The following is a 23,505-nucleotide window of genomic DNA, read 5'->3' on the forward strand; positions in this document are numbered from 1 at the left end:
AATCTCTAAGTGTCTGGGTGTTTGACTTTAGGTGTTGACAAGACGCTGTTTTCACTGCTGAAACAATGTATGCTCTCAGAAAAAAGGTACAAAAGCCTTTTAAAGGTACCACCTTAGTGCCAGCTTTTGTACCTTTTTTCTGATCTTAGAAACACAAACTATCTGTTTTATAGTACTGATTTAATAAAACCTCTTCACCTTTATTGTTCTCTCTTAATTAAGGCTGGGGTAAATTTGCTCGCCTGACACGGGCGTTGACAAGCAGCCGTGGTGTTTTACAGCAGCTGGCTCCGACCGTCCACAAGGGCGAGAACGTCCACAAGCACTCCCGTCTGGCCGAGGTAAATGAATGTGATTGCGGCTATGTTTGTGTGTGTGGCTATATGTGTGTTGATGCATTTTCATCAAAGGAGCACTCTATCCATTTATACCTGAGCACTCTTGGCCAAGAGTGTGTGCTGCAATCCCAAAAGCCCCTCTGCTGTCCTGAGATAAATCTCCAACATGTGCGGCTGCTGTTCACGTAACACACTTCACATAAACGTCCCCTTTTAGTTTCTGCATCGGCTCCAAAATCCATTCTGAGCATGTTCTGTTTCTGAGAAAATAGTGGATAACATCATAATGGTTTGATTAGAAGATACAACTTCCTGTGTTTGTAGCGAGTCAAGTGCTTGGTTATGTGGCTTCTTATTCCTAAAGCTCAACTGCTAGATCTATTAACTGCAAGTTCATAAGTTTTATACCGAGGGAACCTAGGAGTTCTTCAGTTGCTGCTGCACTGATTTTTGGCTTGCACCAAATGAGTACGAAGAATACTGATGCATGTATAGATAATGCTGTACTGCTGTATACTCTTATTATTATCTAATGCATGCTACAAGACAAATGATATTGGCTCTGCACAACAGAATCTGGGGCGAATTTACTAAACCATTGCACCACGTCTGCATGCAGTAATTCAGCACAAAACTAAAAATACACAGTTACACTTTATTTTAAGATGCCCTTGTTACAGTGTAATCATACATTTAAGTACTGCATACTATTCATTAACTACATGAGCTTATTATATGGTTAGGGTTAGGATTAGGGTTTGAATTAGGGTTACTTGCTTGTAATTATGCATTTATTTAATTTATTTTTACTATCAGTGATGGGAATAACAGCGTTTTAAATAAACTGCGTTACTAACGGCGTTGTTTTTTTTCAGTAATGAGTAATCAAATTAATTACTGTTTCCCCCGTTACAACGCCGCTACCATTACTGACAATAAAATGTGGCGTTACTATAATTTTGTCACAGCCCTGGACATTTTATATTGGTTTTTCCCTCATGTTCCCATGTATGGTTTTCCTGTTCCTGCTCTCATTATGTTAAGTTCATTGTAATCACCTGTCTTTATAAGTTGGTTTCAGTTCAGTGTTTATTGTCCAGTCTCATCTATGTGTACGTGTGTTCCTGCCCTGTTTGTGGATTTACCCGTTTGGAATATATAAAAGACTTTTGATTTCACTGACCTTCTTCTTCATGCTTATCCTTCACACGTAGTTGTGACAGAAGACCAGACCAATAAATCCTGCCCTGTTTGTGGATTTACCCGTTTGGAATATATAAAAGACTTTTGATTTCACTGACCTTCGTCTTCATGCTTATCCTTCACACGTTGTTGTGACAAAAGACCAGACCAATAACAAAGGTTATGGTTGTTATGGTTATGGTTGACCCGGCCGTCCTCATCCTCCTGCTGGAGCAGGGGGACCACTCTCTCGAGGACCACACCAAGGACTTTGTGTTTCTAGCAAACTTGACACACTACCCGGACAGCTGCCTCTGCTCATTTTACCAAGCTTGACTGAATAGCACGAGCACAGCTGTCTGGGGAAGGTCCTCAAGTGAGCCTCACCACCTATATCGAGTGGGTGCTGGTATCCTGCCAATCTTTGCTGACCGTGGACATTGCGGACAACGACAGCCCTACTCCTCACCCAGTGCCCAGCCCAACATCACTCCGCAGCGCGAAGTGTAAGCCCGAGCCCACCGGGGATGGAGAGCCAAAGCCCAGTGTGACCGATGAGCTACTGCCACGTGGAGCAACAGAGCTGAGGATCGCCCTGGAGCCTGAGCCCATCACGTCCGACCAGGAGCGAGAGACGACTTCATCGCTCAGGAGGGAGGAATTCACAGTGGAGCATGAGGATGCAGAGGAAGGCCCCACCCACTGCACCTCTGCTAAGGGTGAGCAAATACTGGAACTGGGACTAATGAACCTGATAAACTTTGAGGATATATATGCAGACATGCCCCCTCTTATCCCACCATCATCAGAATTATCAGTTCATCCTGAAACCTCTGTCTGCCCTGACCGGTCTGCCTGCCTAGATTTTCCACACACCCCATGCCACCTCTGTCTCCTGACAGCCCCTCTGCTCACCCTCAGCCCACCGCCTGTGTGGTGGGTTCGCCGCAGGTCTGCCAGTTTCCATCGGCGTTGTGGCTGGAGGATCCCTCGTCTCTGCCTCCAGCCTCCGAGTCCTGGACACCGCCTCGGCCCTCCAAACCAGCAGCTCCCTCGTCTCCACTGTTGCCCATCGGCCCACCAGCTCCACCAGGTTCCCTCGTCCCTACGACTACACCTTGGTTGCTCGTCGACCCATTATCGCCTCAGGACTCCACTCCTCTGGCTGCGCCTTGTCACTCCATCCCACTGGCTCCGTTGGGCTCCTCCCTCCCTCTAGCTCCACCTCAGTCCTCTGTTGCTCCGGCTTCACCTCTGGATCTCCACCTTCGCCTCTGTCGCTTGAGCCTTCGACTCCACCTTGGCCCTCCGGATCCTCGTAGTCGCCTGGACTCGTCGGTCGGCCCCCTGGAATCGTCAGCCTCCTTCCTCTGTCGTCACCACCATGGACTTTGTTTGTTGTCCTCCTCCAGGAGTCCATCCTCCAACAGAGCCTTCTCCTGCACTGACTTCCTGTTTCCATCCCACGTCCACTCCTTTGTCCACCTCCTAAGTCCCCTCCGTCCGTCCCTCCTTTTTTGTTTTCTCCTGGGAGGCGTGAGAACTGTCACACCCCTGGACTATTTGTATTGGTTTTTCCCTCATGTGCCTATATATGGTTTTCCTGTTCCTGCCCTCATTATGTCATTATTAGTTAACCTTGTATCACCTGTGTCTTAAGTTCATTGTAATCACCTCTTTATAAGTTGGTTTCAGCTCAGTGTTTGGATTTACACGTGGAATATATTAAAGACTTGCACATTATCTTACGTGACAAATTTATTATATTATTATAAATTTATTTTGCAGTTCATCAGCGTTATTTGCTTTTATTTTTTTTTTAGCCTTTATTTGACGAGCCGTGAACGTATTGTGAAGGCACACAAGCCGTTGTTTTGTCTAATACACATGAAAAGAAAGATACAGAGCAAGAGAGTCTTATACCATGCAGACTTGATGTGCACCATGAAAATTATATTTTTTGTTGTATTTTTCTGTCAAAATAACAGAGTTCCTTTGGAATTCTTCAGCTTTTAAGACGTGCTGGTTTCTCCAGCAGTAGGTGGAACTAATGGGCAAACGGCAATCTCGTTGGCTGGTGCTCACCTGTAATCATGTCTGTTAGTTTCTGTGCTATTTATCTGCACCAAAGTTATCTCACTAAAGTACACCAGATCATGTCAGTCTGCTGTGTCCTCCATGACCTAGCAAGACAATCACTCAATGGATTTTTTATTTTATTTTTATTTTTTTTTAGTAATCATGCTATACAGTTATGTTAATACCAGTTTTAATTTTGAGTCATCAGTGTCCCAATGTTCACAATAATTGGTTATCAACATAGGGAACTAAGGTATGGAATGGAGGCAGAATTTGTGAATTCCCCTTTCAGTTTCTTGTTTCATATTTGTTTTGTTGAAATCATAGGTTAGGTGTGGCGATTGCAAGATTATTCTCACCAGCAAATGTATCTGCATTCTCAAAATTATGTTCTCACACATATTCACACACACAATCTTTTCAGTTTTCTTAGTTTCATATTTGTATTAGATTTTAAGAAAGTTTTCATTTGGGACAAGGATTAAACAAAAATAATGAAGTCATAGTAAAAAACTGTGATGTGTCCTTCATGTCTGTTAGTTTTTATAAAACACATATAAATGCTCATAGATGAAGAAACACCAAACAACCTGTGAAATGATCGTGTCAATAAACACCATGATGGGAAATCAGGCAAAAAATATTGCTGGAACAGTAGTTGGAGAGATGCAGAAATGCTAATATATGCTCCACCTCTAATCTAACTTCTAGCTTTTCATTGCCTTTTGCTTGTTGGAGAACTATGCAGACTTGTACTTGTCTGGCTGGCTACATTTCAGAAGAGTTTTAAATGTATTGTAGTGTCTGAGACTAATAGGTGCACTGTGACTTGGCTATGATTCGGGGCTTTTTGTTGCAGAACTAAAAAGGTGTCGAGCTTCTGTCTTCTTGTTTGTACTTGGCTTAAATTATTTTGGATAGAAGCAAGTGTGTGCATATTTCTATTCCCAGATGCATGCTGTCATTGCCACAAATATGTGGAAATTGTCTTATCCTGACAGTCTCTCTGTTTAGAAGTTTGTGTTCAAATACATGAGGTTGAAAGATGAAATGTTGAAAGTTGAAAGATGAAATGTTCTCCTGCTTTCTCCCATAATGTTTCTAACGTCAGTTCAGACAGTTATACTCTGCCTTCTTCTTATTACCCATCAGGTATTGCAGCTAGGCTCTGACATCCTCCCGCAGTACAAGCAAGAGGCTCCGAAAACACCTCCTCACATCATCCTGCACTACTGCACCTTCAAAACTACCTGGGACTGGGTGATTCTCATCCTCACTTTCTACACGGCCATTATGGTGCCCTACAACGTGTCCTTCAAGACCAAGCAAAACAACGTCACCTGGCTGGTGGTAGATAGCATTGTGGATGTGATTTTCCTGGTAGACATTGTGCTTAATTTCCACACCACCTTTGTTGGACCTGCTGGGGAGGTGATTTCAGACCCAAAGCTCATTCGGATGAACTACGTGAAGACCTGGTTCGTCATTGACCTCCTCTCCTGTCTTCCTTATGATGTCATTAATGCCTTTGAGAACGTTGACGAGGTGAGTTTTCTTTTGGAATTCTCCACTGTTTGTACACTGTCACAGTCAATACCCTTAATCTACCCCTAAAAGGTACATTTTGCTCTTCATGTTAATGGTGAAGTCGACATTGTTCAAAATTGTTTACCCAGAGAAGAACTTGCTCCCCCAGTGTAGGGTTGAGGCTAAATGGGATACAGCTATGGCCACCAGAGCTTTCCTTCCCAAAACAAGAAGTATACTTCAAGTTTATTTAATTAAGTATACTTAAGTAAATTGTTAAGTATATTATTAAGTATACTTTATGTAGTAAGTGTAAAACGTCAGTGTACTAGTAGTATACTTGTAAGTGTACTATTTCAATACTCCTTAGGACTAAATTGGCCCACTTTATATAATAAAGTTATAACATAATGTTATAACAGTATTAAACTTTGAGCATACAACTAGTTTATATCTGTTTTAATTTGTACTGCAACTATACTAAAAGTGAACTTAAAGGTATACTGATAGTTTACTTATTAAATGGCTGTAGCATTTTTAGTACACTTTGAAGTAAAGTCTCAGTAAACTTCTAGTTTAGTAGTTTTATTCTACAAGTACACTCGCACGTTTTCTTTCTAAAGTGAACTTTACATCATACCTTAAGTATACCACTAAATCTTTTTAGGTGTTAACTTGTATATTTTGTTATATGAATATCTGAACTTACAAAACATCAAAAGATATCAGGGTATCTGCCTGTAAACTAAAACATTTAATTCTAGCTTCATGCATTCTTTTTTATAAACACTTAAATGTGAGAAAGTGTCATAAATATTAATAGTAATAACAAAAAAAGAAAGAAATTAATAAACAACATTGAACAAAAAGCTGAAAAAAGACTATGAATTGGATTCAAAATCAAAATCAAATGTAGATGGAGTCAGTCAACACATCTTATTCCATAAAGTTACAGTTTTGATGCTGTTTCATGACTGATGATCGTGTGGAAGCATCTGTTGCGCTGGTTTCTTCTTCGCTTGTTTTGCAAATTCTGTACAGAAGATGTGTAATAGTGCCCCTACCAAAACAATGAAAACATGGATTCTCAGAGAACAATATTGCTCAAATGTATTTAGACTTTTTCTAAGTATAAGTCAAGTATACTTAGATGGCATTTTAAATATATTTCTGAGAAGTACAAATAAAAGAAAATTTCTGAGAAGTACATAAAAAGTAGACTGAAAGCATACTTTCCTATTTGTAGTTTAAAAGAAGTATACTAATAGCACACTTGGATAAACTTCTGCACATCAGTATTGCATCATTTTTGTCACGTTGAACAACCAAAATTTACTTTATTTGTGTTATTGTAAGGGGTAGGTTTAGGGTTGGGGTAGGTGTAGACGTTAATAAAATGGAATGTGAAGCAAATTTAATTTATTGTTATTTAATAGTGTGGTTTTGTATCACTTCTGGGTTTAGCTGAGTCCTTTCTAGCCTGGTGTAGCCTTGGTTTTCCCAGTGTTTTTTTTTTTTCACGTTACCACCAAAATGGAGTTTTTCAGTTCTTTCCACTGTTGCCTCTGGTTTGCTCACATGGGGATTAAAGCATTATGTCAAGTAAAGACAAGACACCCTTATTTCTATCACACTTGATACAATGCAGATGGTGTCAAAGCAGCTTCACAGGGATAAACCGGAAAACATCAGAATCAATTATGGAATCTCAGCTGTAAAGCAACTCTTAAAGACAAGTCTTGTTATTTAACAGTGCACCGATCAGTTTACCAGTTTGAAATGAGTTCAGTTCAGCTATAAGCTGATGTACAAAAGGCATCAATGTTACTATTCAGTTCAAGTCAGTTCAATTCAGTTCAATACTAGTGTCGATGTTGCAAGATGCAGTTCAGATGTAAAGTAGCTCTACAGAAGATGATAGTGCTATCCTCCAGTTAAATTCAGTTCAAGTTTTGCTCTTTTGTTGTTTAGGGTTAGGGTTGGGGTTAGGGTTAGGGTTGATCTTTACCACAGTAGTAATTTCAAACCACAGTAAGGAACGGCATCACATGATGTTACCTGACCATTAATGGCATGGCGTCCACGAACATTTCCTCCACTGTAAAATTCCACCTAACAGGACCGATACCATTGTCTCTTTTTCGTTTTGGCATGTTCAAAAGCTTGTACATAGGCATTTTTGTGCTCCTATTTGCCAGTGTCACAGATGTGATGGAACTCGTTGTTGATGATGGAAAAAATAAATAAACATGCTAGTCTTTTTGTGTTGACGTTGTGAAGCACTGCAGGCGCATTGTATACTATGATACACTCCACAAGATTAAAATGATTGAATCGTGTGTCCTGATACCCACTGGCGTATACAAATTCCCAATACACCCTACGACAGGCAGATTGTGCTAAAATCGGGCTAAAATCGTGTAATCTGAACAAGGCTTTAATTACTTCTGAATGCCTATGCATGTGTCTGAGCATCACACCTAATCAGATTTTCATCAATTATTCTCAGTTAGAACAAAACGAACCAACATTTCAGCAATCACACCAAGTGTTTGATGGTGTCTGTCATTCACTTTCAGTTTTGGCCCACTATGTTTTTTTCTCTAATGAAGTCTTACCATACTTTGTGTATGCAGTCATGATCGTAAAGCCTGTTGTTCTTCGAACACTAAACAATTGGGTTTTTATGGTTACAGATGCTTCTGCTAAACAGGCTCCCATGATTTGCCCTTTTTGGAAGTCAACTACTTCACCCATGGCTTGTACTAAACACCGCTGAACACAACTTATATTAAAATGATATACAACCTAAAGAATATACACAATAAAAAGATAATTGCAATGTTTATCAGTTTACAATTTGTTCCTATAGCCTACACTGTAAAAAATTTCCCTTTAAAAAAACGGTAATCTACTGGCAGCTGTGGTTGCCAGCATTATACTGTAAGAATACAGTGTGCTACTGTTTTTGAAATTAACAGCAAAATGCCGTTTTGTCATCTACAGTATACAACTGTAATTTAGCAGCATATATCTGTTAAATTACATATATATATCATATTAACCTCTATAATAAATGGGCGTTTACATTATTTTGTCCAATGCTGTGTTGCTAGATCTAAATCCAGAGGATAGCTCAAATCATTGTTAAACATTATATAGCCCAGCCCTGAAACTTGCTCTATTGTAAAGCACTAAAGCATTACAGAAGATAAGTTTGTCATTCTGTAAAGCTGCTTTGAAACTAAGTGTATTGTGAAAAGCGGAAACATTTGACTTTGACATTTGACTTGACATATTAGTATCTTAGAGCAGTAATGTACCCTTAAGCTACTAATATGACCTTTTAGGGGTAAACAGGATACAAAGATGCAAACAAGGGTTTTGCCCCAGTGACAATCTGTTGTACCCCCTAAAGGTTTTTCTTCTGAGAGTGTAAAGGTTGCTGTGCTATTAAACAAAAGCAACTACAGGAATATTGAAGTGGTGTCTGCAAGCAGGAGTTCATGTCAGTCTCAATCTTTCTGCTGAAATTGCATTATTGCCTCACAGTCAGTCTTGATGGCTTTGCCGCACTGAAGCGGCGTTTTCAGGATTGATTTCATCCTAGCATGTCAGGTATTTCCCTCTGGACGTCTGTGAATGAAGCTGGCAGTGATTTTCTGTGAGTGATATTGCTACATCATGCATAGATTCTTTAAATCGCTGTGGTTTACCGCAGAAAGAAACCACTGCGGGAGACACAGGCTTTACACCCTCCTTACATCCATCTGTCATTGGTTCATAACTTCATGCTCCTCAGAAGTCATCATCGTTAATGGCTATTGTGTCCCAGCAGCCATCATTACCAGTGTTGTGCTGCGTCCAGCTCATTCAAGCGTAGCTTCACTTCCAGCTTATGCTGCACTGCAGGCTGCGTGAAAACTTTGTTGTCAGTTATTAGTGGGTTTGTAATTGAGAAGCTTTTGTAAGCTGCCACATGGGATTTCAGTCCCCCTGTGGGGACGTCTGCACATTCACAGTTAATAGGTGCATATGTGCTGTTTCTTTAACTATAGAAACCTCTGGCTGAGAAGACATATGTGATTGCTAATATGTAAGCCCATTTACATCAGAACATTGAGTCTGTGGGCCAAAATCAGCAGCTACTAGACTTATTATCCCCACTCAAAAGCAATGTCACGTAGAAGTCATGCTCATTAGTGGCTCGTGTATTGTGATTCAGCACAGAAGCCCACAGCAACAGCATGCGTGTTTCCTGTATGAAGACGGGGTTGGAAATACGCCAAATGTAGGAGCCACGTAGTTGAATAATTAATGCTGGAATTGAACTATGGATATTTACATTCTCTGGAATTGGATAGAGACTCAGTGAGAGATTCAGGATTCCTTCAGGAGTAGCTGTGGGTGGATTGTGTTCACTTTGTGCAAACAGCACTTTAATGACACCATATGTTGGAACAGGACACACAGGGCATTGACAGCTGTATATTGTAAAATGTCTAAGTGGTCCAAACAGCTACACATTGCGTGATGTTTTTTTAAATAGTCAAATAGTCTAGTAGTCTATAAATAAATCCAGCTTTGTAGAAGGCGAAGCGAGTGACAGGTTGGATTTTAGGTATTAAAATATTAAACTAGCCATTTTAATACAGATTTACTTATTTAATCAGACATATTTCTGAGTGAAACAAAATATTCAGTGAGAAAAACAGACTTGAGTCACACTTTATATTAAGTGGCCTTAACTACTTAACTTGGCACGCCTGCAGCTCTGACATTGTAATTTCTGACATTGTAATTTCTGTAATCAGGGGTTCAAGCTTGTAGTGCTGCAACCCTATTGTGATTATTAGAATGATCACGGATCAGTGATCTCCATATAAAATGGTTTGGGCAGACCAAACCATAAGTCGTAGAGACTTGAAACTTGGAGGGATGGTAGTATTCACACCGCCTGACGGGGGCGCTACATCGAACAAAAGTATGAAATAGCTCATAACTCATTTATAACCGTCAGTCACAGACTCAAGTGTCTTATGTCATTGGAAACCTTGGCTCATGGTGGACAAAATGCACATGCCTCAGATTCAATCATGAGCCTGCCGAAATTTTCGGGTATTTTACATTGTTAAAAAAAACTACTTTTTTGATCTAGTCCTAGGTTTTTCACCTAATCGGAAGCAAACCATTGCAGAAAGATTCTCTGGAGAGTGAATATCAATAACTATCAAAAAAAAGTTGGCTTTCGACTCACCGTCGCAAAGGGACAACCTGAGCTCAACCTGAGGTTAGAGAGAAAAAAATCATGGAGCTTGGCCACTTGGTGGTGCTATTAAAGGGGGAAAAAAAAACATAAAAATGGCTAAAACCATTTTGTCCCTTCAACATGAAAATCAGTGTGCACGGTCTTGGGGGTGCGATATTGCATTTTTCAACGGCGTAAACGATTGTATGTCACATGGTTTTCGCACATATATGTGATATTCATATCATAGGAAAGAACTTCTGATTCCAGACAACTTTGCCTCTAGAATCATTGCTGTCAATCATATCGTTTGTTAAATAATTGAGAAGATGTCAAAAACCTACCTTTGCGAACTAGTTCTAGGTTTTTTGCTCAATCTAGGGGAAAAAAAAACACTGCAGTACAATTCTCTGGACTCTCTAGGTCAATAACTATCAAAAATTATCATTATTTTTTAAATTTGCCCTTTGGGAGGCTATAACAGTCTCGTTTAGAAAAGGGGCCTGTCCAAATTTACCCCAAAGCCTAAAGGAAAACTTAAAACTTCACAAAACCTGGTGAGTACATGAAACAGGTGACTCTAAACAAGCATGCAAAGTTTTAATGAGTCAAACCACAGCTGGCATTATATAAGTTAAGTGGGTACAGCCTCGTTAAATACTATGTAACGTCTTTTTCCTTATATGCTTAAATGCCTTAAGTGTTTGAACCCTGGTAACTGCTGCTTGCAGCTATATTTACATTTATAATTACACTGTTGACCCATTCCTTACACCTTAAACCTACCATACCACCAAACCTGTCTCCAACCTTATCTGTATCCCACCTCAATAGCACCAAAAGTGTTTTGCAATACAGTATGAACACAAAAATATGTTGTACTTATTTTTTGATGTTACGTACATAGTGATTAAAGCCACTTAATATAAAATGGGACCCAGACTTGTTTGTATTTTTATAAAACTACAACTGTATTGGAAAATAAATAATGATAGAAAAATGAGAATAGAACTGTAACTTAATTATAGAGCCAGTGTCTATCCATTGAAGGTCCATGTAACCAAAATCGTCAAGCTTCTAAAAGTCCATAAAGACATTTGTAAAAGTAACATATGAATTGAACAGTTTAATATAAATCTTCTGAAAATACTTGTTTTTTTTTTTTTGTTGTTGTTTTTTTTTTTAATTAAAAAAGCCCTAATGTTATTATAGTACAATTTACAAGAAAATACTATTTCAGTCATCAGTTGTGAAATTCACTAGAAATTTTGGAGTGAATTTTTAAAAATTTTTGCAATGCATATTTTTCAGTATGGCTGGTGCGCAAGAACAAACCACAATTGCCATTCATGTTTTTTTGGTATTTGCCATTATTGCTGTAACCTTTATTATATTATTATCACCATCATTGAAACCAGCGGTGTGAGTTTGAGGTAGGACAACTTGTTTGGCCAATAACAGATGAAGAGTGTTTGGTGCCTCTAGTAACACATCCAATATTCAAATTATCTATAATAACTGCATGAAGCATTAGCAAGATTTAAAGAAAAATGTAGTAACACTTTATTTTGGAAGTCCAGCTTTCATTCTACTAACTATAAGTAACTGTGCAACTGCATGTCAACTAGCAGTCAGAGTATAAGTGGACTAAGTGGAGTTATTCGATTTGATGAAAATTACAAAAACTATTTTCTAACTTGCACATATATATTATACACACTAAGACCATGAACTCCAAAAAAGTAAATTGGGTCATTTTCAACATTAGCTTTAAGCACAGTACCACACACAACCTGTCAGGTGCCGTCCTTGGTCTTGGTTTTAGCACAGACTTGTTCATTTAATCCCTTGGTAGGATGTGCACGCTCAAAGCTGTAGTTTTTCTGGGGTTTTGTGTAGCTGTCAGACCGCTGTAGCAGAGCCTGCAGCGGAACAGGAGTGTCAGAGCAGGAGATTACAGCGCTCACACACACACACACAGTCCTCTTTCCCACAGCAGCAGCAGAAGACGTCTATGCTGGGCACGTCAACATCATTTATCCATCTATTCTCTGCTGATGCTGCTGGCAGAGTACAGTTAAAGCCCAGCCACTGTGATAAAGGGTTAAGGTGCTTCTGCAGCGTAACTAGGCTGTTGAACTGGTTGGTTTAGTACAAAAATAAAAATGTAGGTTTATTTTAGGGAATAAGGTGACATGCAGTGTTGCAGAATTGCAGTGTTACTTACTTACTTACTTACTTACTTAGTGTTACTTAGTCAGTATAATGTCTGTTGGGGGACTATCAAAATATTAAGCATATATTAAGCAGACAGTCTACTAACATGGCTGTAACCAGGGTTTGAAAATTAGTGAGGTCAAGTCAAGTCACCTTTATTTATATAGCACTTTTTACAATACAAATTGTGTCAAAGCAGCTTTATAGTATTAAAGGGAAATAGTGTGTCGAAGGACCCAAAATTCTCAACTCAATCTCAAACAACTCAAACTCTCCTAAAACCCATTCTCCTCTGGCCAGACGAAATCACCAGTTCATTTCCAAGCTGCAACACAAGTCAGATTGAGCAGAGGACTTGTCTGGTTCCCGTGGTCTTGGGATGATGGGTATGTTGACGAAGTGTTTGCAGGGAATCTGTCTTTGAGGCTCATCTAGTTGACATGGTCTCCGCTGACATTCAGGGCTGTAGAGGTCGTCTCTAGGTGCTGATTCACCATCTGGACTAGATACGGGCTGGAACCGGGTGACTGCAGTGACCATCTGATCTGGATACAGTCTGGATCGCTACGGTGACCTTGGAACAAGAAAGAAAAAAACTAATATTAGCGTAGACTCCATTCTTCTTAGAATGTAACAAGTACATCGGGTGTTATGAGAAGTGTTCTGGTTCCGGTCGACCTAATTAATGCAGCCTAACAATATAATGGATTTGAATAATAGAAATGTGACAGTGTGTTTGAATTTTCTAGTCTGTTCAAAAGAATGTTGTGGTCGATAGTGTCGAAATCAGCGCTAAGGTTCAGTAGCACTAACAGAGAGATACAATCACAATCGGATGATGAGAGCAGGTAATTTGTAACTCTGATGAGACCAGTTTCAGTGCTAAAATGTGGTCTAAATCCTGACTGGAAATTTTCACTGATTTTTTTCTCTAAGAAGAAGCATAGTTGTAAGGATACTACCGTTTCTAGTATCTTTGACAGAAAGGGAGAAAGCCTGTAATTAACTAATTCTTTGGGCTCAAGTTGTTTTTTTGTTTTAATGAGAGGCTTAATAACAGCCAGTTTGAAGGTTTTTGGGGCAGATCCAAATAATGAATTAATAATATTTAGAAGAGGATATGTGTACTTGTTGTTTGTTTGGATGATTTAACAATTTTATACAATTCGTCCTCTTCTTAAGCACAGAATGAGTGAAATTGTTCCTTAGGGAATCTATAGTGCACTGATGAGGTAGCCGATCTGATGCGGTACTGTGGCTTACGGCTGGATGTTTACAATTTTATCTCTAATAGTATTGAACTTGGAAGTAAATTAATTCATAAAGTCAGTACTGCTATGCTTTTGGGAAATGTCAATACCTGTTGATGCTTTGTTTTTCGTTAATTTAACCACTGTATTAAATAAATACCTGGGTTGTGTTTGTTTTCTTCTAAATAAGATGAAAAGTAATCAGATATAGCAGTTTTACGGCTTTTCTGTAGGAGAAGGTACTTTCCCACCATGCAATACGAAATACCTTTAGTTTTGTTTTCTCAGTCTGTTTTCCTTAATCTTCTTTAAGCGTAAAAAGGAGCAACTGTATCTAAAGTGTTAAAAAGAGAGGTCTAGGGTGGGGTTAGGAATTAAAGCCTACGAATACAACTGTTCAAGAGACAGACATGTAGACATTTTTGAAAGATGTTTTCTCTGTTTTGGAAGGATGAGCATTGTTAAATTATAGTGTATTGCATCAACAATGATTAACACTGTCAGGGGTGGATAATTTTATCTGTTGTTTAGTATTCATGCAACAATACAAATTCCTGTTATAGGTTTTTTATTAAAAACCATTGCTATATAGATTATATCTTTGTCTAGTGCTCTTATGAATGTTTTTAGCATGACTGTGAAAATTTAACTAGGCCTACTATACTGAATGAAATAGCATAGACTTCTTCATGGCTAGTGTTTGCATATTTCATTTAATTCTGTAACCTGCTTGGTACTGTTTTTGATAGTGTTAATAACATTTATGACAGATATAATTTTGTTTCATTTGTGTTTGCCTTAACGAATGTGGTATCCTGTCAGCAATTTTTTCTGTTTTTGTTTTTTTTGTTTTTGTTTTTTTTGATTACTGTCAGTGTCGACAATGAAGTGTTGCCTGATATTGCTGTGAAAACAAATAAAAACAAAAAGTAAATAAAATTTAAATCTAAATTAGTTTAAATCTTTTCTAAGTAATATAAGATAAAGATACTGCTAACCTAAAAACTGCAACTTTCTAAACTTCTAAACTTTCTTAACTTTCTAAAGAGTCAAATTAAGTAGAAAAGACACTTAGAATATCTGGCAACACAGTGGTTGTCACAGTCTTGCGACCAAGGATAGCTTGCAAAAATTTTCTGACAGTGTCAGAAATTTAGGATGACCATCTCACAGTGTGTTTGCTGCTACGACAAACATATACTGACTACCCAATAAAAATGCAACATAAAATGTGTTGATCAACATTGCTAAAGTTTAAGTGCAAGGGAGGCACAAAGAAAGAATACCAATATATGGAAAAAAACAATTACCAAAGTGTGTTTACCACTAGCGCATGCTGGCAGCTTCTTCTATACTAACTTGAGTCATAGTCTGCGATTCAATCATCGTACAGTCTATAGATTATATAATAAGCTTATAAGAATGCTGAAGTCGCACAGTCAGTAGAAGGCGTAAGACCCTTTCAGGACTGTATGGTTAAAAAAAACATCTTCCAAATTCCCTATTCGTTAACCAATTATCTCTTTCTTACAGGGCATCAGCAGCCTATTCAGTTCTCTGAAGGTGGTGCGTTTGTTGCGTCTCGGCCGTGTGGCCCGTAAGCTGGACCACTACATTGAATACGGTGCGGCGGTGCTGGTGTTGCTGGTTTGTGTGTTCGGCCTGGCCGCCCACTGGCTGGCCTGCATCTGGTACAGCATCGGTGACTATGAGGTCATAGATGAAGAAAACAACTTGCCTCGCAATAACAGCTGGCTGTATCTTCTGGGAGAAGCCGTTGGCACACCATATCGCTACAATGCCAGCGGCACGGGAAAGTGGGAAGGGGGTCCAAGCAAAGATTCGGTCTACATCACATCATTGTACTTCACCATGACCAGCCTGACCAGTATCGGCTTCGGGAACATCGCGCCCACCACGGATGGAGAGAAGATCTTCGCCGTGGCCATGATGATGATTGGCTGTGAGTACAATCCACATTTCTTGACCACTGCATGACTGTGGCACTACATAACATGTATATTTTAGAACAAAAAGGACTGACAGATCCATTACTGTAGGGATCAATTTCCTCAAACAACAAAAACTCAGAAAAAGATCACAATCTGCAGGCTATCAATTATAGCTCAGGAAAAAAAAAAAAACTGTAAATATGTTGAGGTTCACTGTGTTTGTTGTAAAGGTTTGGACTGCAGGTGTTTTCTCACACTCTCAGAGGAACATCAGCTCTATATAGAGCCTGTGGTGATCTAGATTGCATTGTGTCCAGACAGTGGCCTGGAGAACACTATGATGAATTACATAATTGCTTAGTTCTGGGAAAGCTCTACTTTCCAGCACTGGCAGAATTCAGAGATGCTCCACTTGATTTTAAAGCAATTTTCCAATTAAATACAACTGGGCTGCATCTGTGACATGCTGTTGCCTAACACAGTAAATACAAGGTCACACTTTATTTTACATTAAGACAAATAATTACAGAGTAATTCTAATTAACTACATGTACTGGCAACACTTTATTTTAAGGTCCATTTTAGATATTCTGCTGACTATGAAGTAATTGTTCAACTCTATTAGAGTTTAGATTATCTGCTTAATATCTGCGCTTTACAGTATATTAAACCTATTACTGACTAATTAACTTTGCAGCTACTTTACTTGTCAACTTATTCTACTAACCCTAACCTAACAGACTATTAATACTCTAATGACAAGTAGTTGGCATGTAGTTGCAAACAGTGCTTTGTAGTAACTGATTTAAAGTAATCTTGATAATGTAATCAGATTCCAAAAAAATAAGTATTTGTAATGAGAGAATATTACATTACATACATTTTAAAATATTCATAATCAGACTACAGTTACTTTTTTGATTACATGATTACACATTATGATTACAATATAAACACATTAAAATGCACAAATTCATGTTACTTTTTATTTACATGTAATGCAGTGATTTACAAACATTTTTTCATCTTTTACATAATATATTTCACTGAAGTTCGACATGAGATTTTAAGATAATAAACTAATAATTAAGTAACACATTTACATGTTTATGATTTTCTGACATTGGTTAATGGTCAGTGATTTAAGTTTTAATTTTGTTATAAATTAATTTATTAATTTTCATTAAACTTAGGGAAATCTTTTGGGAAACAGCATTTTTTTATTTTTCTTTGTATTTTTTGTGGTAACGTAAATCAATGTGATTAACAAGTTAGGTCAAAAGTAATCTAAAAGTAATCAAAAAGTAGTCTAATTATATTACTTAAAGGGGTCATCGGATGCAAAATTCACTTTTACATGTTGTTTGAACATAAATGTGTGTTGGCAGTGTATGCACTCAGCCACCCTGTAATGATAAAAATCCACCCAGTGTTTTATTTTTTAACCTCCATAAATAAGTACCCCTTTCTCAAATCAAGCCAATCCCAGATGCTTGAATGTGTGACGTTACACAAACCCAGGCTGCTTCCACGATAGTTGATTGACACTGGTGTTTTACCTTAGACCCGCCCTGAGTGAGCTGTGAACTGTCCGCCATTGTTTCGACGCCAGAGCAGGAGTAGACAAGATTGTCTTCTAAGGGATTGAGGTGTTCTGTTGTTGGATGTAATAATGAACATGCCAGTCGTCATTTACTCCCAACATCTGAGCTACTGAAGATGCAGTGGATTATATTTTTGAAGGGAATGCGGCTCCCGATTTGCCTTAATGCGTCTATGTTAGCGCATATCATTCGTTATCCTGCTTCAACTACAACGTTATACTGCTCGTCACCCAACAGAAGAGAGGGGAGGGGTGAGCAGAGCTTATTAGCATTTAAAGGGGCATGCACAGAAATGTTTTCATCACTTTCACTTTAATTCTCCTGTACTGACTTGTTCGCTAAACAGAACATCCAATCAGAGTTCTCACTTTCCCCGATGGCCCCGACAGTCCCGATGCTCATTCAACATGTTGAATTGGGCAAACTCCCACTGACATTACCGAAGAAAGCCTACATGTGAAATACACCAAAACAGACTAGCCCGAAAGATGCTGCCTGACGACCCAACGTTGACCAACTGCCAATTGTCGGCTTGGTGTGTCCCAGGCTGTACACTACCACTGAAAAATTGTAACCAAAGTATGTTATATACTTTTCATTAAGACCCTAAAAAATCCTATCAACGGGCATCCGATGACCCCTTAAAAATGTGTAATGTAAAGGATTCTGACTACAATTTTTGTCCTGTATTTTGGAACCAGTAAAGGACTACAATTTGTAATCTACCCAGGACTTGTTTGCAAAGTTACTTTACTTTAGCTGTATTTTTAGAGGTGACCATCAAAATAAAGTGTAATACAAGACATTTCTGGAGCTGCTTGTAACACACATAGTTATTCCTGTTGAAAAATAATTTATTTGAGATGTGATTTCAACTGAATTTGTACAATGTAATTTGAATGGAAATGTACAATTTTTAGAAAAACGTTGAAGCATGAGCCCTACCACTAAAGCTAATCATCAATGGGGCATAAAAAGTGTTATGAATTGCTATGAGTGTGTGTAGAAACTGTTTTGCCCTCACACAATATTCCCTGCGACCAAAGGTAAATGTGACTATATTTTTTTAAGGAGTGTTAATAGAATGTTTTGTGTTCATTTATGCTGTTTTTTGTTTGGTTTGTACACTCTTAGGGACGTGTTGAAAATATTTTGGTAAAACTTTATTTTACAGTGTTTGTGTTACACATATGTGACCCTGGACCACAAAACCAGTCATAAGGGTCAATTATTTTGAAACTGAGTTTTATACATCTGAAAGCTAAATAAATAAGCTTTCCATTGATGTATGGTTTGTTAGGAACAATATCTGGCGGTGATACAACTATTTGAAAATCTGGAATCTGAGGGTGAAAAAAAACAAAATATTGAGAAAATCGCCTTTAAAGTTGTCCAAATGAAGTTCATAGCAATGCATATTACTAATCAAAAATTAAGTTTTGATAAATTTACGGTAGAAAATTTTCCAAATATCTTCATGGAACATGATATTTAAAGTGTCCTAATGATTTTTGGCATGAAAGAAAAAAAAATTGATAATTTTGACCCATACAATGTGTTGTTGGCTATTGCTACTAATATACCCATGCTACTTAAGACTGTGGTCCAGGGTCACATATTACATGTTGAGGTATTGAAGTAGGTGCATGTTTGTATCTGGATTTTACTCGTGTCAAACTTAAATGCTGCATAAGTCTCTGTAGTGACTGTGTTTGCCGTCCCAAATTGTTGTCTGGGACAAGCTTAGCCTGCAAATCTGCTTTTATCTTAGTGTATGTGTGTAAAAGTCTGTGCTAGTGCATACAGGCGCAGTTAGTGTGGTTGTGCGAGGTCTCTGTGGGTTCGCCCCGTTCAAGGCGTGAGTGATGCTGCTGGCCGCCTAAGGGTGACGGTGATGCAGAGTGTCATAAAAGTGGGGGGAGACTGACAGAAAGACAGAAGATCACAGTGTGATCCTGCTGATGCACAGGAAACACAGCAGGCACACATTCAGTCAGTGTGACAGCACTTTAGCCGCACACACGCACAGGGAGAAGATGATATTAGATTCCACTCAAAGAAAATGAAGCCTTTCATATTACAACAATGAGAATTTGAAGGGGAAATTCATTTAGGCTTCATTTTCTTTATGTTAAGCTCTCTTTCTAGATTACGCAATGAAATGCAAATAGATAAATAAATGAAATAAATAGCAGTGAGCAGTGTTATTTCTGGGCTGCTGTGTGTGAACGACAGGAGAGTCGAGCTGTAAATGGGAGCAGCAAAATTAGGGCCACTGCAAGAATGTCTGAATACAGGACAAGACTAACACCTCTCTCTCTCTCTGTTTTTCTCTTTCTCTCTCTCACACACTCACACACTATCAGGCTACTTCTGTTTCATGCACAGGTTTATTAAAGCTTAGAACCAAGCCAAAGCTTTGAATACAAAAATACTGTGGTTGTACCAGAGTACAGTGACACTAGCAAAAGGTATTACCATGGTATTATAGAATCACTATAAATCTACCACATTAAAATTTCATTTTACCATGGTAAATTTGTGGCACCATGGTAATTTTGTGGTATCTTTGTCTCTGGTAGCGGTGTACAGTATTATTTATTCACAAAATATACATTTTAGCAAACTGGCTTCATCAGTAAATCTCCCTGGAGACCCTCATGACTATGTCAAGGTCAGGAAGAATTAAATTCATTAAAATAATTATGATTTTTCATAATTAAAAAATCATAATTAGAAACTAATTATGATTTAAGATATAGGACAATATGTCACTGTGTTAATTAATTTTTCTTAATGATTGAGCCATCTGACATTTTTGAACTGTTATTTAAAAACTGTTGGTAAAGCAAAAAAAAAAAAAATATATATATATATATATATATACATATTGAACATTTATGGAGCAGCAGATTTTGTGTGACAATAAATCATACATCATGAGGTGGCAAGGGGGGCAAAAGGGGGTAAAAAGCACACAGTATTGATATAAATACTTTAGCTAAAATAATGTTGTTGTTGTTGTTGTTGTTGTTGTTGTTGTTGCTGTTGTTTTCAAGTTAATACTTGTTCAAAACATCCACATTAGCCATGTTTGTACTATTTTCTGCTCATTTTGAAAAATAAAATGATACATTTTTGTTCAATAAACATTTTGTCATTAAAATATGTAAATATAAAACATATAATTTAAATATGTAAAAACAGAAACAAAATCATTTCAAAATGTAAACATTCTGAAAACATTGAAGGAGATCCCATAATAGCTGAATATAGATTTACAGTAGTAACAACAAATGAAATTAATATGAGATTAATATCATCTTTTTAAATATGATGTTTCATTCTAAACATAGTGATTATTTCTAAGATGGACACTCAACATAATATAATATTTGTCATCTGAGTCTAACAATGTCATGTTGACAAATCATGCCTTTTAGCCCCAACAGCAGAGGCGCTTTTTACCCCCAAAACCATACTTTTACATATTTTTTCATCATTTAAAAACTGCTACTTTAATTATCTTAAACAAAACTGAAAATCATTAAGAAGAGATTTGTCTCAAAATAAATTAAAAACATCCAATGTTAGATCAAGTAATTTATGAAGGAGAGGGAGACAGCTCTTATAGGGTCCTGACAGCCTCTCTTGTTTGTTACTTCTTTCTTGTTCTCTTCTCACCCTGAAGGCTCATTAGAAGCTTGTTACACTTCACTAGGAATACAGAAACCATTAAAGTGATGATTATTTCATTAACAAAGCCCTTCTGAGACTGGGTGAGGTGACATTAATGGTGTTTTGTTTGTTTAAATATGCACTCAAAATGCTTTAGAGCATGAAAAAGATGCAGTTTATTTATTTATTTTTTTTATTTATTTTTTTTTTTTTGTGACTTTCAGGAACAAATTTGTCTGTTCACTCTGAAAAAAAAATGCTGTGTGCTGCCAAACAATCATAACCAATAAGAAGATATTCAATGCTTCGTATACAACTATATATGGAGTGAGACCGGTAATATTTCATTGCACACAACAATACCAAACAAGCAACAACATTCACTTATCACTTGTTATAGCTGTGGGTAACTTGTTAGGGTGAAAACAGAGGATCACACATGAACTGTAGCTGTTGTACAGTAGAGCACAGTTCTGTACCTCTAATGACGTAACCAAATGAGGAACAAACTTTTGTGTCTAACTATTGTATTGTTAACTACAGAGTCTCGTGCAGCTTGTCAGCAGCTTGTTTTGCATGAGAGAGAGCCTCGTCTCTGTGGAGGCTGTTAACGCGTTACTGCGTTGTGATGACAGGGCCGTCGTCTAGATGTGACTTTATTGTGAATTGGGACCTGCCCTGGATGTTAAAGCTGAAGCTGAGCTGACATGATCCATAGAGAGAGAAGGAATAACACAAAACTTCAAGTTATAAGGCAAAAATATCCATCGTTTGTTGACCAAAAATCATGAAATTCATGTCTTTAGATTTGGTGATATCTAGATTTCATATGTCAACCATTTTGGGCGTCGACCATTTTTAATGTTGCTGTTAAATTCTGCATTCGATTAAGATTAAGCCTGATTTTCGTACAATTCCTTGCACAGTATTATGTGTTGACCAGTGCTGGGCAAATGACTTCCAAAATGTAATACATTATATACAGCTGAGGTCAAAAGTTTACACACCCCTTTCAGAATCATTAAAATGTTAATTATTTTACCAAAATAAAACAAACAAAAAAAACATTAATGTTTATGTAACCTGAATAAGATGTTTCACATAAAAGATGTGAAAATAATAGTTGAACTTATAAAAATGAGCCAGTTCAAAAGTTTTTTATACACTTGATTCTTAATACTGTGTTGTTGCCTGAATGATCCACAGAGTGTTTTTTTTTTTTTTTAAATTAAGAGCCGGGGGTGAAAACTTTTGAACAGAATGAGGATGTGTATATTCTTCTTATTTTGCCAAAATGTGATATTTTTCCATTTAGTACTGCCCTTTAGAGGGTACAGAAGATATGTACATGTTTAGTAGAAGACAAAATAAGTCAAATTTACCCTGATCTTCAAATTCCCAAAGTTTTTACCCCCCCGAATCTTAATGCATTGTTTTTCCTTCTGAAGCATCAGTGAGTGTTTGCACCTTCTGTAATAGTTGCATATGAGTCCCTCAGTTGTCCTCAGTGTGAAAAGATGGATCTCAAAATCATACAGTCATTGTTGGAAAGGATTCAAATACACAAAAATGCTGAAAAACTAAATAATTTGTATGAACAAATGATTTTTCTGAAGAACAGCAGCAGTTTAACTGTTCAGGACAAACAAGGGACTCATGAACAACTATCACTAAAACACACAGCTGTGGATCATTCAGGCAACAACAGTGTATTAAGAATCAAGCATATGTAAACTTTTGAACAGAGCCATTTTTATAAATTCAACTATTGTTTTCTCTTGTGGACTATATGTAAACATCTTTTATGTGAAATATCTTATTCAGGTCAGTACTAAATAATCAATAACATGCATTTTGTATGATCCCTCATATTCTGGTAGAATAATTAACATTTTTAATGATTCTGAAAGGGGAATTTAAACTTTTGACCTCAACTGTATTATTAGTTAGTGTCATTTTAAAGCACTTAGTCTCTGAATTGTAATGTGTTACACTGCTTTTGGGTTACTTTTGAGTTATTTTCAATAAAATAAACATGTAAGTATGACTAGGCATTCTAAAATGCTAAAATGTAGTTTGCTTCTGCTCATTATATACCCAGTGAACAGTAATGTGGTATGGCAGTACCACTACCTAGATATTTCACTTCGAAACTGCTGTGAAATGTACAGTAATCACCACAAGCACATATTTTCAATGAGCCTGGGTTGGCAAAAAGAGACATTCACTTTAAAAATGTGGACTGCAGAATGTGACTGAGTAGTCGCATTTTGAGTCCTTTTTTGGGCTGTGCAATTGAGCTTTGTTAGGGTTTGCACTGGTGCTACTGCAGAACTGATTGACTTATTTTTGATTATTTCTGTTTTAAATGAGAAATGTCAAACAACAAAGGCTTCAAAAGCAGAACAAAACAGAACTACTTGTTTAAAC

The 23,505-nt window shown here is 37.6% G+C and overlaps 1 protein-coding gene across 1 annotated transcript in view; it reads left to right on the plus strand.

Annotated features, from left to right (window-relative positions):
* The window catches only part of kcnh1b (potassium voltage-gated channel, subfamily H (eag-related), member 1b), a 56,903-nt gene that overhangs the window by 3,156 nt on the left and 30,242 nt on the right, over positions 1-23,505 (plus strand). Inside the window, exons 5-7 of the mRNA XM_051094637.1 lie at positions 223-341; positions 4,752-5,144; positions 15,375-15,804. Coding sequence (XP_050950594.1) covers positions 223-341; positions 4,752-5,144; positions 15,375-15,804 — 942 coding nt within the window. The remainder of the gene's footprint in view (positions 1-222; positions 342-4,751; positions 5,145-15,374; positions 15,805-23,505) is intronic.

This window comes from Labeo rohita, chromosome 22, assembly GCF_022985175.1.
Source record: "Labeo rohita strain BAU-BD-2019 chromosome 22, IGBB_LRoh.1.0, whole genome shotgun sequence".
NCBI classification, from domain to species: Eukaryota; Metazoa; Chordata; class Actinopteri; order Cypriniformes; family Cyprinidae; genus Labeo; species Labeo rohita.